Raw genomic sequence first — 16,911 nt, 5'->3', positions numbered from 1 at the left:
ATTAGCCATAAATTCCTCATAAGAGCATCCTCATTACCCAATTCCTTTCTCCAGCCGAGAACTGAGTTAACTTGCTGGCATTGGAATTCCTCTGTATCATGGGAGGATGGGTTTCCAGGTGGGTAAATGTTGTCATTAACACACTTTGTCTGCCATGGTTTGTTCTTCAGCCTGACTATTGACACACACACAGACTCCAGAGGTATTCATTTGACATTTTATCTTCTTACTTTGAACCACGTGAACTATTTTGAACTGTGAACTATTTCCCTTATATATGCATTATGCTTTGCAGATTATGAAGTATTTTTGCAGACTTAATTTAATTCCCTCTTTATAAGCCCTTTGTTGAGTAGATACTGCCATCCTCACTTTAGAAAATCAAGGAAAAGATTATGTGTTTTTGGTGGGAAAAAAAAAAAAACAAAAAACCAAAGCACACAGGTTCACCCTGGGTTCAAGTCCTCGATTCACTATTGAGTAGCTGTGTGATTGGGCAACTTGCCTCCTCTCTAAGCATCTCTTCTTCACAAAATGAGAATAATAGCTCTAAACCGGATTGTGCTGTTTAATCACATTTGTGGACAAAGGACTCTTAGGACCCACCATCAGCAACTTCATGGTTTTTGCCTTTTTGTGCAGAGAAGGAGATGTTGAATGAAGTGTTCAGCTCAGAGAAAGCTGGAAGTGTTTGAGGAACTGAGAATCTGATGAGAAGCACATTGTGTAGAGTTGATTCTTTCCACTTCACAATAGTATACCATTTGGAAATGTGACTTTAAAAGGAAAGAAAGGAAAGGAAATCCTCTATGGATAAGTGCTTCTAAGGCAGCGACCATGCCCTGTTGTCCATGAAAGAGTAATAGAAGACCGGAGGGAGCCTGGCTTTCCTTCCACCTCTCTCCTCCTCCTCAGTCCAGTCCCCAAATCAACTCTCCTCACACATGTTAGCAATACCCGCTCCAGCCAAATGCATTAGCATCATTTGTCCTCGAGACTGTGGGGATGACGAGGGCTTTTATGGCCCTAAAAATTAATCCAACTGTAGAAAAGGAAAGCTCTATTAGCCAAATGCATATTAATGCTGGAGCTAATGTTATTAAATTCTGTATTAATAATAAGTTGCAGGACTTCTTGGTAGGTCTCATGTAAAAGCAACTCTTGCAATTCTCTCTTCCTTGCTAAGCTGTGAACACCACAGGGAAAGGGCTTTGTTTGTGTGGTTGAGAGTTGTGTCCACTGTTGTAGTCCTTTCCCTGGCACCTAGTGGGTGTCTAGTAACTTCTTGTGAACTATTTCAACAGCGAGGCCAACAAGTTTGTCCTAGACCTCAGTGAGGAAGACATAGCAGTTGTTCCTTCTGCAAATTCCTCAAAGGGAGGCATCTGGTCATCTTAGCAGATGCCTGTGGAGTTATGCCACATCCTCTTGGTCCATGTCCATTTCAACTGCAATTCTGTGTACACTGAGGCTCACCTTATGCTGCCAGTGATCACAAATGCTTACTCACATTTTTTGCCCCACAGAAAGATCCCTTAGCAAGTACAGCTACAGTGTATGTGGAAATTAGCACTCTGGGTAGGGGATCAACTAATGGGGATCTGAATCTGGTGGATAAGCACTTCATCTCCCTGATTTCCAGCAAAACATTCTGGGACACATCCAGCTAATTTTTTTAAAAAAAAACATCCCTGCAAAATGAAGCTCTCATTGCTTACAAAAATGGTGCATCTTTATATTGACTTTTTCTGTTCTTTGTCTCATTCTTCACTTTCCCCCATGCCTGCTTCCTAGGATAACCTTCCATATAAATTATTTGCACCCAAGTCATTGACTCTGCTTTTGAGGGAGCTCAAACTAAAATGTTCTTCTTTATCTTTGTGCTCCCAGCCATTAACTCAGTTTACAACATGCAATAGACAGTCACTCACTAAACAGATATTTATGGGGAACCTGATGTGTATAGGCCCTATTTTATAAGTGAATAAAATTGCTTTCTCATAAGGCTAATAGTAGAGGATGCAGACAGCACAGCAATTCATCAGTAGATGAGACATAGCAGTACATTTTGTGAAAAGAAATAAAGTAGGGAAAGGGGGCGTAGTTTGACAATGGATGTTCCTTTAGATAGGGTGAATACGATAAGTCCTTTCTGAAGAAGGGGCATATAAGCAAGGATCTAGTATGGAGAAGAAGTGAGCCCTCCAGACACTGGAACCATAGGTGCAAATATCCTATATTTTTATCATATGAAGGCTTATATTTTTAGAGTCTGACAGATCTAGATTTGAATTTTAATGTTGTTATATGAAGTAAGATCTTGGGAAAATGACTTTAGATCTGTGAACACTTGATTTTTTTTCATTTACAAAATGTCAATGATAAAAAAAAAAAATCATTTGTGTCTGGTAGAACTCCTGGTTGCAAGTAGCAGAAATCAAATGGAAACTACTTTTGCAGAAAAGGAAAAACACTGACCTGTATATCTAAAATATCCAAGGATAGATCAAGCTTCAGACATGACTGGCTCCACAGATTCAAATGATGTCATCATGACTCAGTCTCTGTCCCAGGAGTTAGCCTAATTGATCAAGCGTGCATCACTTTCTTTTTGGCATCTGTCATAGGATCTCTGACCATCACATGGCAATTTCAGAAGGATGTACGAGGTCTTTGCCACCTAAATGATGTAGACTGAGATTGAGGAGAATTGATGACCCATTCTAAAACCAGCATGTTGTTGGCAGAAAGAATTGGGGCATTTCAGCAAGTCAAACCAATGGTATCCACTGGAGTGTGGACTTGAAGATGAACCAGAAGTCCCTTAGTACAATACCTGGCACGTGGGAATTTTTAGTAGATATTCCCCTTTTGCCTGTTTTTCTTTCTTTTTTTTTAATTCTTGTTTTCGTGCCAATCTCTTCTTCCCAGTGCCACGAGAGTCCCATTTACTGCTAACATTTCATGCAGGAAACAGCCTGGCTCTCCCAAGAGAGACTTCAAATGCCCAGTATTGATGTTGAGGGGTTGGGAGTGGATCAAACACTTAAGTTCAATTTTACAGAACTCTATAAACAGCGGCATGGCCAGCCTTGTGCGAGGTTCTGGTAACTCAGGTGTGATCAAAACACAATTTCCACCTTAAACATCTCATAGTCTGGAGTCAAACATGTAGTAGGAAAAGCCCAACTTCATATCCCAAAGTTCTGGTTCTAGCCTTTTTCATTCCTAGGTGGATCTTTATAAGCAAGATATTTAAAATCTTCTTTTACCCTTATTTCCTCTCCTGTAAAAGCACAATTAACCTGATCCATTTGGTTGTATTTAACTTTAATCCAGACAGATTGTTTTGAATGTAGGTAAAAATGTCAAGCATAGTTCATACCACACAGTAAGAGGCAAGTAAACATTTCTATATTCTCTCTCCTTTTTTCTTTGCAAAATTGCTTCCCTTTGCAAAAAAAAAAAAAAAAATGGAAGTTTCTTGGGAGTTAGATATTATATAATGTGTCTAAAAGCAAATGAATTTGATAAATAAAAATGTAGCCTCTAGACAGATTAATGAGATTTGATGGAATTAAAGTAGAAGGGGCCAGGGGAGCACTGACATTTGTAAGCCATCTATGGACAGGATATACTATATGTCATCTTATTGATTCCTTACCTGGTTCTTTGAAATAGATATGACCATATCCTTTTCAGATGAAGAAGTACTCTGCACATTTAATCACTCATCCCTAGATAAAATACATAGTTGATGAGTGGTGGGCCTGGCTTCAAAACTAGGCCTTGTCTTTCCCACAAACCAACTGTCTTTCCACTAACTCATACATCTGTACCTTAAAGGTAAGCATCATTACATACTGGTTTTTTGAATTTAAGTAACATTATGCTTTGGAAGGAAAGAACTAATTGCAAGTGTTAGGTGTGAGGCCCTTAATCTCTGAAAGTCTACATTTGCCCAAGTGAAGGAAAGATGGGGAAATGCACAGAGAGCCCTGCTTCTCCTTGGGTGTCATGCCCAGTTATTGTTTATGCAGTTACTGATGCATAGTAAATACCTATTTGGAGAATGTGCAAGTTACAGAGAGCCCAGCCCCAGAGCAGCCACTAAGTTCCCTTGGTGTTTTCTGAAGAATACAGAGTCCTGAGTTGGAACCCTTCTCCCTACCTGAGCTAAATAACTCACTGCATACCCCCTTCCATTTTGGAATTTCCTTACTGCTTTTCTCCCAACCTGTTTTCAATTTGTTCTTGTGGCCAGCTTTGACTATGACCTCAACCCAATCAGAAGGAAGAGGGTGAGGGGAGAAAAAGAGGGAAAACAAGGAGAGAGAGGGTTGTGGAAGTGCTGAAAGGAGAGGGAGAGTTGAGGAGGGGGGTGAGGCCTTTAGGAAAATTGCTCTGTGCTTTGTTGCTTTTTTCTGAAGCTGCAACAGAATCACGATTAACCTCTTCTGAGGAACATAATGAGAGTAGGGCTGGAGTCTGAGGGGATAAAGAAATGTGTGGGGGTCTGGTCCCAGCCCACTCGGGTTACAGCCCCAGAAGAGCTGTAATGGGGAACAGGCACATTCCTGAACAGCGACTTCCAACTCCCTGTTTTCAAGGAATGGAAAACAGAAAAAAGATTGTCAGAGACCTGGTAAGGCTTGGGTGAAGAGGGGGGCAGCATCCTGGGTTCATGGAGGGTTCTCCAATGGGAACATGTCATTGTACCCAGGAAGCATCCCAGGCAGAGTAGCCCAAGGAAAGGCTCATGAAGCTCAGTTGCAAGAGAGCTGGATTTGGCTCTGGACTCTGGCCCCTGAGTAGCTGTAAATCCTTAAATTAGGGTGCAGTATTCCTGATCTCCCTTTTCAACAATGGGATGTGGCACAGTTTTAGAATTCAAACATTTTTAGTTTAGCCTTGATCTTTTTCATATTTTATTGTTGCATTATAGTTACATGCTGTAGTGGGAGTTCATTGTTACATATTCGTACATACACACAATATAACAATATAATTTGATCAGTATCATTCCCCAGTATCTCCCCTTTCCCTTCCTTCCTCTCTCCTCCCTGGTCCCTTTCCTCTAGTCTACTTTTATGTTCTTTCTGTTTTCATGATTTCTCCTACACCTTTTCCCCCATTTTTTTTTCTCTTTATCTTTCTCACATGAGAGAAAACATGACCCTTGACTTTCTGAATTTGGCTTATTTTGCTTAACATAATGTTCTCAAGATCCATCCATTTTCCTGCAAATGACATAATTTCATTCTTCTCTATTTAGCCATAAAACTTTTAAAACAGGTTTCTATAAACAGTCTTTTAAAACTAAATAAAACACAGACCATTAGCATATGACCTAGATCAAGTCAGAGTTGATCTGGTTGGAGGTTAATAGAGGAGACGCACTCTAGTCCCCTCTATCATTAGTGTTCATCCTTACCTTTGGGGTTATATATATTCTAATTGGTAAACTGCTGTTAGAATATATTATATATTGGAAACCTACTGAATCTCTCTGCTTCTTCTCAGATTTGTTTCTTTCTCAGTAATTCCAGATTTAAGAAGATGGCAGAAAGGAACCATGGACCTAACATGGTACCTATTGTATAGTCAATGCCCAGTAAATATATATCATTCATGCTGAAAAAAGTGGTCAGAAATTGAGGAGAAAGGGCTCCTCTGGCAGCTTTGAAAGCCCTTTAATTCTCCAAATATCTCACAGGCAGGCTGATATAAGTGATCCTAGACCATAGGAGTGAAGACACCAAGTTTTTGTTCCATATCTACCTCCCACTCTGGGTATGGCCATGGTCATGCCACTTTCTTTCTCTGACCTTCAGTTTTATCATCTATGAATGGCGAAGTATGTATTAAAAAATGTCTAAGTCTTTATCTCTGTTACCATGACAAGAATAACAACAAAAACAATAATGACAGCATTTTTGAGCCCTTACTGTGTTAGGCATTTTGCTAATAGTTTATATACAATATTTTATACGATATTCACAAAATCATATTAGATGCCATTAATTTTAGCAGATAAGAAAATAGATGTACAAGGTTAAAGAACTTGTCCAAATCAAGCACTAAGTGGGATTGTACCAGGATTAAGTCCTAGGCAGTGTGAATTCTGAGTGCATGTTCTTAGCCACTGCCCTGTATTACTACTTATAAGACTGTACTGTGGCCACATGTGGAGTATAGTACATTGTAGAACCACCACCATACTGTGGTTGAATCTCACTGATTTGCATTTGTACGTAGAGATGCTCACAGACCTTTTTAGTATCCCCTCCAGGAGATGAGGAAGGGGACTGAGGGGTCACTTCATTCACCTGTCTGCATCTACATTGCATTTAAATCTTCTGAAGGAGTGCCAAGAAAAGCAATCTTACAGTTTATCCTATGAGGCTGTTCATGTATTTAACAACCCTTCCTGTTGTTGGATTACAAACTGTAGAAGGTCAGGGACCATTTGTTTTATGGTCTCATTCTTCAGGCCAATAGAACTAAGAGTGGTGTATATTCAATTGCAAATTGAATAGCTTTGAGGAAGCTCACTTTTTAACACCCTCATTTTGAAACTTTCTGTAGGAGGCAGCATGGTATAAAAGAAAAGGTAAGGCTTTGGAGTTACAATAGGGGTTCAAATCTCAGCTCTATTCAGTCCTCATTTTATACTCTTGATCTTTACTTTTGGGATAAGAACATGTAACTTATTTGGTTGTTGTTAGGATTAAATGGAAAAAAGGAAATGTTCGTACTAAATGCAGGTTCCTTTCCTTTGAACTTTCCTTGAGATCATTATACAGATCTAGTCCCAACTAGAACTGGACACTTATATGCACCTATAGTACACTTGATAGGAATAGTTACACTTCAAGTTGTCCAGCTTTTCCACTTGAATTAAACCTATGAACATTAAAACTGTTTAGAACTTTCTCACTGACCTGATCATGTTTATGGGAGTTTTATCCATGATCCAAATTATTCTGAAATTCATGGAAATATCTAGAAAGCTATGCCCATTTGAAAATGAATGTCAGCCATCTTTTGGCTTTAAGGCAGTTAATTAATCCTGGCCACAAGCATACTGAATTCCCTCATGAAGAGCCAACTCTTTCAATGGCTATCTGGAAATAAATTGAAAAGCAGACAGACGTGGAACCAAGCTCAAAGAAAACAAATATAAGCAGCCAGACTTGAAATCCTGGGAAACCGAATGAAACAAGACCCTCACTCCATCCAATGAATAATTCCATGTTTTCCCCCCTTTTCAAAAATTTTTTTTTATCACATACATTGCTCTGCTTTGGTATCTGTTGGAATGGAGATATTGTTGGTTTATGATTGTAACCATGGAAGAAATTGACCATAAGAGGCTTGCAGATGAAATGAGGGATGCCAAAAGTCATGACAAATATGTTTTGTTTACCTCTTCACTTTACTAAAAAACCTCTGGCTCTAGAAATCTTTATTTCTTTCTAGATTCTTGGCTTTACTTTCTAAACCTGAAACACACAAAAGAGATATTAACTTCTTGTCATGGAAAACCAAGACTTTGAGAGGCTTACCGGCTTTCAACAAATAGTAGCAATAGATTTCAGCCCATGTCTGTCTTATAGTTGAGCTGAAAATGCATATTGCTGACATAATTCTGATTAAGACATTGAATACAGTATCCTGGTGCCAAGTCAATGAACTGTACATATCCTTTGCAAAAAGCTACCCATCAGATCTGCTATATTAGACTATAGAAGAGTTAGTTTGACTGAATCCCAGGACAATCCAAACAATTCAACCAAACAAATGTTAAAAGACTCACTTTTTAGATGAAGAATAAAATGTTTTTGTTTTATTTTTTTTACTGCACTTTTTTACGAATGAAACTTTTCTTTGAAAGAGCAATAGGAATTGTAGGTATATTCTGCTCAACCAGCTTCTTGATGAAGAATGCCCACGTGTCTTTTCTGCGTTCTAATCTTTTCAAGTTTTTAACCAACATTGTGGTTCCATAACAGTTCCATTTCATTGGCTTGTTTATAATCCCCAACGGGGAGGACATAATTGAACCGGCATTATTACTTAAGAATGTATGAAAATACAAAGCCCAAGGAACTCCACAGAAGGCATGATGAGGAACAAAGAAATAAGAGTTGGAAGGCCCCATTTTATTTCATACTGTGCACTGTAAAATACCTCACATGCCAACTTTGCTCCTAAATCATCCCATTTTAGAATTGGAAGGGAACTTGGAGGCCATTTCGTCTGGTTCATTCACATTATCTATTTTTAAGTAATTGTTATTGATATCTTTTTCTTGTTAGAAAAGCAATATATGTTTATTGAAGTTAATTTAAAAGTAGAGATAGAGCAAAAATAAGACTTAAAAAGTGCCTGTTATCTCATCCTCCAGACATAGCAACTATTAAGCATTTGCAACATTTTCTTTCTTCTGCTTTAAAATTCATATATATGTAGAATTTCCACAAAATAGATTATTCTGTAATATTATAACCTGTTTTTTTAACTTAACAATATGCCATGAGTATCCTTTTATATAACTTCATGTTCTTTCACAAATTATTTTTAATGGCCATAAAATACCCCATTGCATCGTTGCACTATAATTGAATTGATATAGCCGTTTCTATATTGTTTCTATATTGAGTTATCTCTAAATCTTTGCTATGTATCACCAGTACTATAGGATTTGCGCTTCTATCTTAATTTTGCCCTTATAAATTAACCATGTTATTTTATTTTATTTTTTATCAAGGCTCATAAAATGATTCTAGCACCTTAATCTTACAAAAGAGAAAACTAAGTCACAAAAACGAGAATTTTGTTGCCCAAAGCTGTACAGTAAAATATATATATGCTGTATATATACATATGTGTTTATATATGTGTGTGTGTGTGTATGTGTGTGTAGCAAATTCTTATCAGAGCTAAGACTACTCTTCTTTGCTTTCTACTCTTCTTTGCAGAGTTCTCTTTTTAGTAAATTTCAAATGCTCCCTAACATCCAATGGCTAAATTGACATTTAGAAATCATGGAGTTTGAGGATCACATAGATATAATACTTCTTCCATTGTCCTTTCCTATACTCATGACCTTTATTGCTAATCACTCATAGGACTCTTTGCCCTTGACTGTCTACATCTCTGTCCATCACAGCATGATCTCCATGAAGGCTGTAACAGTGTATAAGAGTAGCTACGAGACATAAAATCTCTTTTTTCATTAGTCCAACCTCTTTGTTATGCAAATAAGAAAAATGCAATCCCCCAAAAAGAAAGACTTGTCTAAGGAGTTAGGAAGAAGTTAATGATTAATGACAGTGACAAGGCCAAAATAGCTACTCTAGCAGAAAGGAAGCATAATCCCCTTGTTTTCTTTTTGTGTATTTTTATTATATTTTATTATATTAATTTACTTCATTTTAAGCTTAATACAAGCTTTATTAAAAATCTTGTAAAAATTTTATAATTTATAATTTTCTAAGAAAAAAATCTTATAAAGGTAGGTATTAGCATTCCCACTTTATAGGCGTAAAAATTCAGGCATAAATTTGAATGAAGAGTCATCAGGGCTAGATAGTAATTAGTAACATTTTCATATCTTGTGTTTTTTTTTTTTTCTGCCCATTAATCATCCTGAAAATAGTATCCAGACTTTCAATGGGTTTGGACAGCAGGGCATGAATGTTGGCTCATCAAGGCCTGAGCTGGGGAGCTCATCTGTTTTTGTCTCCCTCCAGGAGAATTCCTGAGTTTTGCTGATGACTTACTCTCTGGCCTGGGCACATCTTGTGTAGCAGCTGGTCGAAGCCATGGAGAGGTCCCTGAAGTCAGTATCTACTCGGTCATCTTCAAGTGCCTGGAGCCCGATGGTCTCTACAAGTAAGACGTGATGGGTATGTGGGGAGTGATGGCAGGATGATTTCAAGCCTGGGAGGGAAGGTAGCACTTATTCTCTTCAGGTTATCCAAATGTTTTATTAGACAACCTATGTGTGTACGTTGAGGTTCTGAGGCTTAGAAGTGTCCATTTGGGAAGTATGGTCACTGGGAATCACAAAATCAGTGTGCTCAAGAGCCCAGGTAAAGAAAGCAGAAATTCAAAACTATTCATCCTACTGACAGAGAATCTGCAGCCCAGAGGGGAATCAAGATCACAGAGCAAGTTATCAAGGAGAGCTGGATGGACCCCTGCCTACTGCTCTTTTCTGTCTTTCATGCTGTTTCACTTTAGAAACATTATATATCTGAGACATATGTATACACACACACACATACACACACACACACACACACACACACACAGAAGTATCTGTACCATTACATCTCCATGGTACAATGCGTAAGTCACTGCATTTAAACCTTTGCAGATGAAGTCATTCTCAGATTCATTTGTTAATTTCAGAAAATAAAAGAGGCTTATTTTTCAATCTTTTCCTACCTTGTTGAGTATTGCTACATTTGGATGGCTTTCTAGAGACTGACTCTCTTCATATACCCTAATTGTGGATCCATAGGCCATCTCCCTTAGTAGCCTAGAAAGCTACATTTGTTAAGAAGCTAAGCCTTGTTCATCAATTATCCAACTTATTCATTCATTCTTTTATTTCATCACTCAGTGATTCATTCACTCACCCATTCACCTATCCATCAACCCAACATTCTGCCATCTTCCATTTATCTCTCCCTCACATCTTTCCTCCCTCTTTCCCTTCTCTATCCATCTCATGTGTCCATTTATCCATGCTTATATTTCTTCATTTCATTCATTCTTTCATTTAGCAATTGTTTTGTTTACATTTTTATTTACTCATCATACCTCATTTACTTATATAACAGACATTTTCTGAGGGTTTCTTATGTCTTGGCACTGCCTTACGGACTTTGGGCATGAATGCTAACTTAGCCAGAGGTCCTATTCTTAGATAACTTAGAATCTAGTGATAGTGTAAAAGGCCATAAACATTGTATTCAAGTCTGACTTTAGTCCTTTTAGTTATATGACCTAAGCTCTGCCTTTGTAAAATAGAAATAATGAAACCTAGTTTATAGAGTTTAATGATAATTAAGCATTAATTAAACATTGGGGTTAGCACAGTATCCTAAGTATATGTTCAATAAATAATAGTTTCTCCACAATCTCTGAAACTCTCTCACCTCTAAAGCACATTAATCTCCCACTTCTGCTTGCTTTATGAAAATACTGTGACTTTTCCAAAAACCATGGTGCCCTTTTGAGTGCTTGACATATTCAGGCTTTTTGCTAACGTCCAACAGATTAGTGCACCAAACTCAAGAACATTACTGTAAGCTGGGAATTGGACCTTCCGACTCTGGCTCTGCCACCGGGTGTCTCAGAGGCATTGGGGTTCAAGATTTCTCTTAAATCGCTTGGGAGCGGTGAATAGTCTATGACAGGAATCCCTGTACTCTGCTGTCAGAACTCTTTTGTGAAACATCTAGACTTCACAGTGACGGTAGAATGTACCTCAGGCATCAAAGAATGACTGCAATCCTCATAGTGATTGGTGGAACTGAATTCAGACTTTACATCCTGACCAGTAAGCCCTGCCACTATGACTAGATTAAGAGGCATAAGGTCCGCTCCAACTCTAAAAGTTCTGATCCCATGAAGAAAATAGCATTTTCAGAATTTCTTGGTGGTTGTCATCTGGTTCCTCTGTCCCTCGTTAAGGGTGATGACCAGAGGCAGATAGACCTAAGTTGAAATCCATGCTTTCCCCTTTATCAGATGTGTGATATCAAGTTACTGAATGAGGTGCTCAACCTTCTGAGTCTCCACTTCCTCCTGTGGGAAGTATAGATGAAATGGTATCTGGCTCACTGGGCTCTTAGGAGGCCCCCGTGAGATCATGTGCAAAGGCTTTCTGCTTGGTGGTGAGCTCCTGGTAGGAGTCTAAGAAACGTCAGCTGTTACCCCTGTTGCTGTTGTTGCCCTTGGTGATTGTTAATTTTAACTTCTTCCCTATCCATTCTTCAAGGGAGAGAGAGCAGTTAGCAGAAAGGGTCGGAAGGAGTAACCATGTCTCTGGGTGGCATTGTAGGGGACTTGTGTTGGATAATGCGTAGAGCTCCGTTATATAGAGCGATGAAACATTTTATGGATCTGCAGAAAAGCAGTTAACACAAGAGATGCCATATCAGTTGCCATCCTCCAAATATGATGAACACACTCCTGTGCCCCTTCTTCTCCTCACTGCCTGGCACTTTTCCTACTCACCTCTTGAAGTAGGGAACGTTCTTCCTCTGTCCTGGAAATGTGCTTGTCATGAGCTTGTCCTCCCTATCTCTGAACACTTCTTTATTTTATTTATTTATATATTCATTTATTTATTTTTGAGATTGATTTTGTTAATGGCCCTGGGATCTGGGCCACTCTGACCAGGAGCCAGAGGGTTATTTGGAATGTTCTTTCATCCCACTGGCGGCCCTCCTCCTATGATGTCTGACCAACGTGATCTTGTGTTTTAAGATAGTTCCCAGTGTTCTTTCTTGGGGTTTCTCCTTTTCTTCTTGCTAGTTTCCTTACCAAAATTTGTTTTCTTCTGTTTGAGCCAAAAAGGCCATGTGAGGCAGTGGAATGAGCACAGACTTGAGGGACAGACTGGGCTGGGTGTGGATCCTGACTCTGCCCTGTACATACTCCTAACTTGACCCCCGGCAAGTCATTTTTACACTGTTCCACATGATAGTTTCTTTCTTTGGAAAAGAAGATTCGTAATCTCTTCTATTTCATAGAATTACGGAGAAGAGGATTGAGTTGAGAAACTACAAGAACAGGCTTTACCAGAATGCCTGGCGCAGAGGAAGGCTGCAGGAATGTTAACAATTTTTCTTCTCATTTTATTCTTCTTGACTCAGTCCTTGGTTATCAATGTCTTTTTCTTCCAAGAACAACCCTGGAGGAACTTGTCCCTATGAAGCAGTTTGAAATCCCACTAGCCCCAAAAGGAATGACCATCCAGAATCCTTTGGAAAGAAAGAAGAGAGAGTGGATTCAGATGAGAGAAGGCTCAAAAAGAATTTAGTTGAACACAGCCTTATTGCAGTCCCCCCATGTAGGCTTCCAAAGAGATTCAGGTGTCAGGAGACTGGAGCCCCCCGGCTCTCCACCAGGGATCCTGGGTTCACATCCTGTTGCCACCATTTCTGCCTCTGGAACCTTGGGCTAAACATTCCTATCATTGTATTTGGTGTGCCAATTCAGCATGTTTAAAATGAAGATGTACCAGATCCCCCACAGCTTGAGAGTTCTGCATAATTTTACCATGGAATTTACTCTCATTCTGTCTCTCCTTATCCTCCTCCTGGGCTCCTGTCTTTTCAATTTCTCTAACTTTTGTTTTGCCCCTCCTGTGCCTCTCTGTTTCTCTCTATCTCTGTATCTTTTAAAACCTTTTCAGGAAAGTATTTCTTTACAGATTCCTATCTTCGTCTGACATTCTCTCTTTTTCTTTTTTCTTAATATATTTTAAAATAATTTATATATATAAATTTATATATATATAAATGTTCATTCCACTGCCTCACATGGCCTTTTTGGTTCAAACAAAGAAACACACACAAACAAACTATACACACACACACACACACACACACACACACACACACATACATATGCCTTTATTTTATTTATTTTTATGTGGTCCTGAGGATCGAACTCAGTGCCTCTCACAAGCTAGGCAATCACTCTACCATGGAACTACAACCCCAGCCCTTACTCCCTTTTTCCTATTTGTTATCCTCTTAGTTTCTGCTTCTGTATGTGCGTCTCAGTCTCTGTTCCATTTCACACTTGAATTACATTCTCTCTCTCTTCCAATCCGCCCCCCATCCAGCCCCATTCCCTCTCTCCACCCATCTAGAAAGGCAAATTGCTTTTGCAGCCCCTTCATCCATGTAATTTCACACAGTGCCTCAGGGTGAGACCAATTGGAAGAGTGAAAGTCAAGTCTGATTTTCTGTCCTAAGCTCACCCTGGTGTAACAAAACAGAAACATCAGCACCCGTGCCCTATTTAAATTGAATTTCCTTGTTTGTTTCATTTGTTTTGCTTTGAATGAAAACAAACAAGAACAGCAGAGAGAGGGGGTGGGTACCCAGAAGGTCTGCGAGTGCAGCCAGCCCCTGTTTCCCCTGGGGTGTTGAAATCCAGGGATGACCCTGAACAGGAGTTTCTATTCAGTGCCAGTGACTGAGGCCAGTCTGGGCATCTGTGGTCCCTGTCCTTGCCTGGCTAGAGGCTTAGACACCCTTCTTGTAGCTGCTGTCCAATTTCCTATTACCCAAGGTAATTAGCCTCTGTCTTGTCTTGGCTGGCTTGCCTCTCTCGAATCATGGATGGCTGCCAAAGGGTCCTCAGCAAACATACCAGCAGCAGCCAGGCCTGATTCCTGGGGTGGGGGACACATTCCCACACATCCAGAGGCTTGCACCAAGCCCACCCTGGCTTCATCCTATGAAAGGAGTGCCAAGGGAGCCTGGGTACTGAAGCCAAGTGCCAACATCCATGGTGGGAACAGAGTCTTTAGGGGAAAACTCCTTAGCAGGGGTGAGTGGGGTTAGAGGAATAGTGGAAAACCAAGGCCCTGGAAAAGGCAGGGCATTGAAACAAAACAACAAAAAATGAAGCTGAGGTCAGGTGTCAGACTACTCTCAGCCATACCTTGGGCCACTTCTTTCCTCTCCTCTGGTCTTAACGTTCACATCTGTGTTAGGAAAGATTGATGCCAGTCAGTGCTAAGACTTGCATTTCCAAAGGTAAGGATGGAGAGTTCCAACCAAGATCCTGATTCTAAGTGTGCCACCTTATTTTTCTGGAAAATAGTATTGTAATACTTTGTGGAGAATTTATTTTATACCAGAAACCATGCAAAATACATGTGCTGCCTCATTTAATCCTCACCCAAACCCTACGATAATGGTAGCCTATTCTCATCATTTCCCATATCACAGATGGGAACACCCGGGACTTAAGGGAGTAATTTGTTTGCCCAGAGTCACATGAAAAGGAGATAGAGTTGAGAGTCATGCCCAAGCTGACTCTGATGTCCATCCTCCCCTCTACTCACGTGCTGTCCACGTCTGCCCCCCACACATGTGGAGTTGTTAGAAGGACCTGCTGAGGGTTGGAGTTGAAGAGGGCTTTTTAACAGCAGGCCACACTGTTTACCACAGAAGAGGAACAGACATGGGAATAAGCAGGCCCAGATTATAGCTTACAGGTCCTGGGAGAAGGAACTTCTTGCCTCATGTTTCTTTCTTATTTGTAAAATGGAAATAAGTAGTCTTATCCATAAAATGGACACAAATAATTATACCTCCCAAGGTTGTTGCAAAGATTAAACTATATCATAGATGAGAAAATGCTTGGACATTTTCATCAGGATTTGAGCACCTGTAAAGGATTATCAGAGTCACTCCATGTTTATTGAAGAATAGCAATAATAATAAGAAGAAATCCTTCGAATCTACACTCCCAGTACTACCACCACCATCACACATACATGAACATACTCACACATTTTTAAATTAGAACTTTGCAATTGGCCACAGGTGGTTTTTGTTTGTTTGTTTGTTTTTTACCTTGGTTCTAGTTCTTTCCCTCTGTGTAGCCTTGGGCAAGTTTTGTCACCTCTCTGTGTTTTCATATGTAAGATGGCATTATAATAGTTCCCATTTCATGGGTTGTAGACATACAATGAGCTGAAACATATCAAAAGACCAAAGCACTGCCTGGCTTATTGTGGGTGTTTTACAAGTGGCAAGAGGAGGAATAACCACTGTGATTACTATTTGTATATATTTTACCTTAGCAATCATACCTGGAATGTTGACAACATCATGTTCTTAGCATTCTGGTGGGAGAACAAGTTAGGTCTTCATCTCTCACTCTGGCCCCTCTACTCATCATTCACCAGGCACTCTTGCTAGAATATGCCAGTCTCTTCTTCCCTCAAGCTCTTTATCTCTGCTGTTTGCTTTCTTTGAGGGTCTTCCATTGGCTCTCCCCATTATTGATTTCTTGTTTACCCTCAAGTGTGTGATTAGATAGCACCTTCTAAAAAGAACTTCCTTGAAAATTTTCCCTACCATTGACCCCAGTTGCCTCATACAGACAGTCAAAGCTGTAATTATTTAGTATCTGTTTACTTGTTTATTGTTTGGTTTTCTCACTGAAAGGACATAGAGCAGGATCTATATCTTTCTTGCTCTTCCTCTATCTCTGATGCCTAATAGAGTGCAGAGATATCAGTTAAGAATCCAATAAATGCAATAAATGTTTGTTCAATGATTTGATGTTTTATCCAAAGGGCTTGTATAACTCTGCCCCCATGGCTTTGCTGATTACAACCCACAGGGTCTTTCTTTTTTGCTTATTTTTTTCCTACTCTGAATAATTATTTTCATTTATTTATTTATTTTTATTTTTAAACTACACAACAGCAGTGGAAAGCATTACAATTCTTATTACACATATGGGACACAAGTTTTCATCTCTCTGTATATAAAGTATCTTCACGCCAATTTATGCCTTTATACATGTACCTTGTTGTTGTTGTTTTTCCATTACAATTCTTAATTCACATATATACCACAATTTTTGTATCTCTGTTTGTATATAAAGTATGTTGACACCCAATTCAAGTCTTCATACATGTACTTTGTATAATGATGTCCATCACATTCCATGATCCTTGCTAATCCACTGCCCCCTTTGTCCCCCCCCCACACCCCTCTTCCCTATCTAGAATTCATCTATTCCTCTCAAGCTCCCCCTCCCATTGGCTGACTTCACTTAGCATTATCTTCTCCCAATGCCACCCATTTACCTGCAATTGCCATGGTTTTGTTCTATTTTAATGCTGAGTAA

The 16,911-nt window shown here is 39.4% G+C and overlaps 1 protein-coding gene across 5 annotated transcripts in view; it reads left to right on the top strand.

The window, feature by feature from the left end:
* The window catches only part of Astn2 (astrotactin 2), an 833,116-nt gene that overhangs the window by 769,705 nt on the left and 46,500 nt on the right, over positions 1-16,911 (top strand). For all 5 annotated transcript variants that reach the window (XM_026393328.2, XM_026393327.2, XM_026393326.2 and 2 more), the window contains one exon: positions 9,759-9,900. In XM_026393328.2, coding sequence (XP_026249113.1) covers positions 9,759-9,900 — 142 coding nt within the window. The remainder of the gene's footprint in view (positions 1-9,758; positions 9,901-16,911) is intronic.

This window comes from Urocitellus parryii, chromosome 4 (assembly GCF_045843805.1).
Source record: "Urocitellus parryii isolate mUroPar1 chromosome 4, mUroPar1.hap1, whole genome shotgun sequence".
Classification (NCBI taxonomy): Eukaryota; Metazoa; Chordata; class Mammalia; order Rodentia; family Sciuridae; genus Urocitellus; species Urocitellus parryii.
Note: the sequence above shows the minus strand (reverse complement) of the source record. Positions and strands in the feature narration are given on the sequence as shown.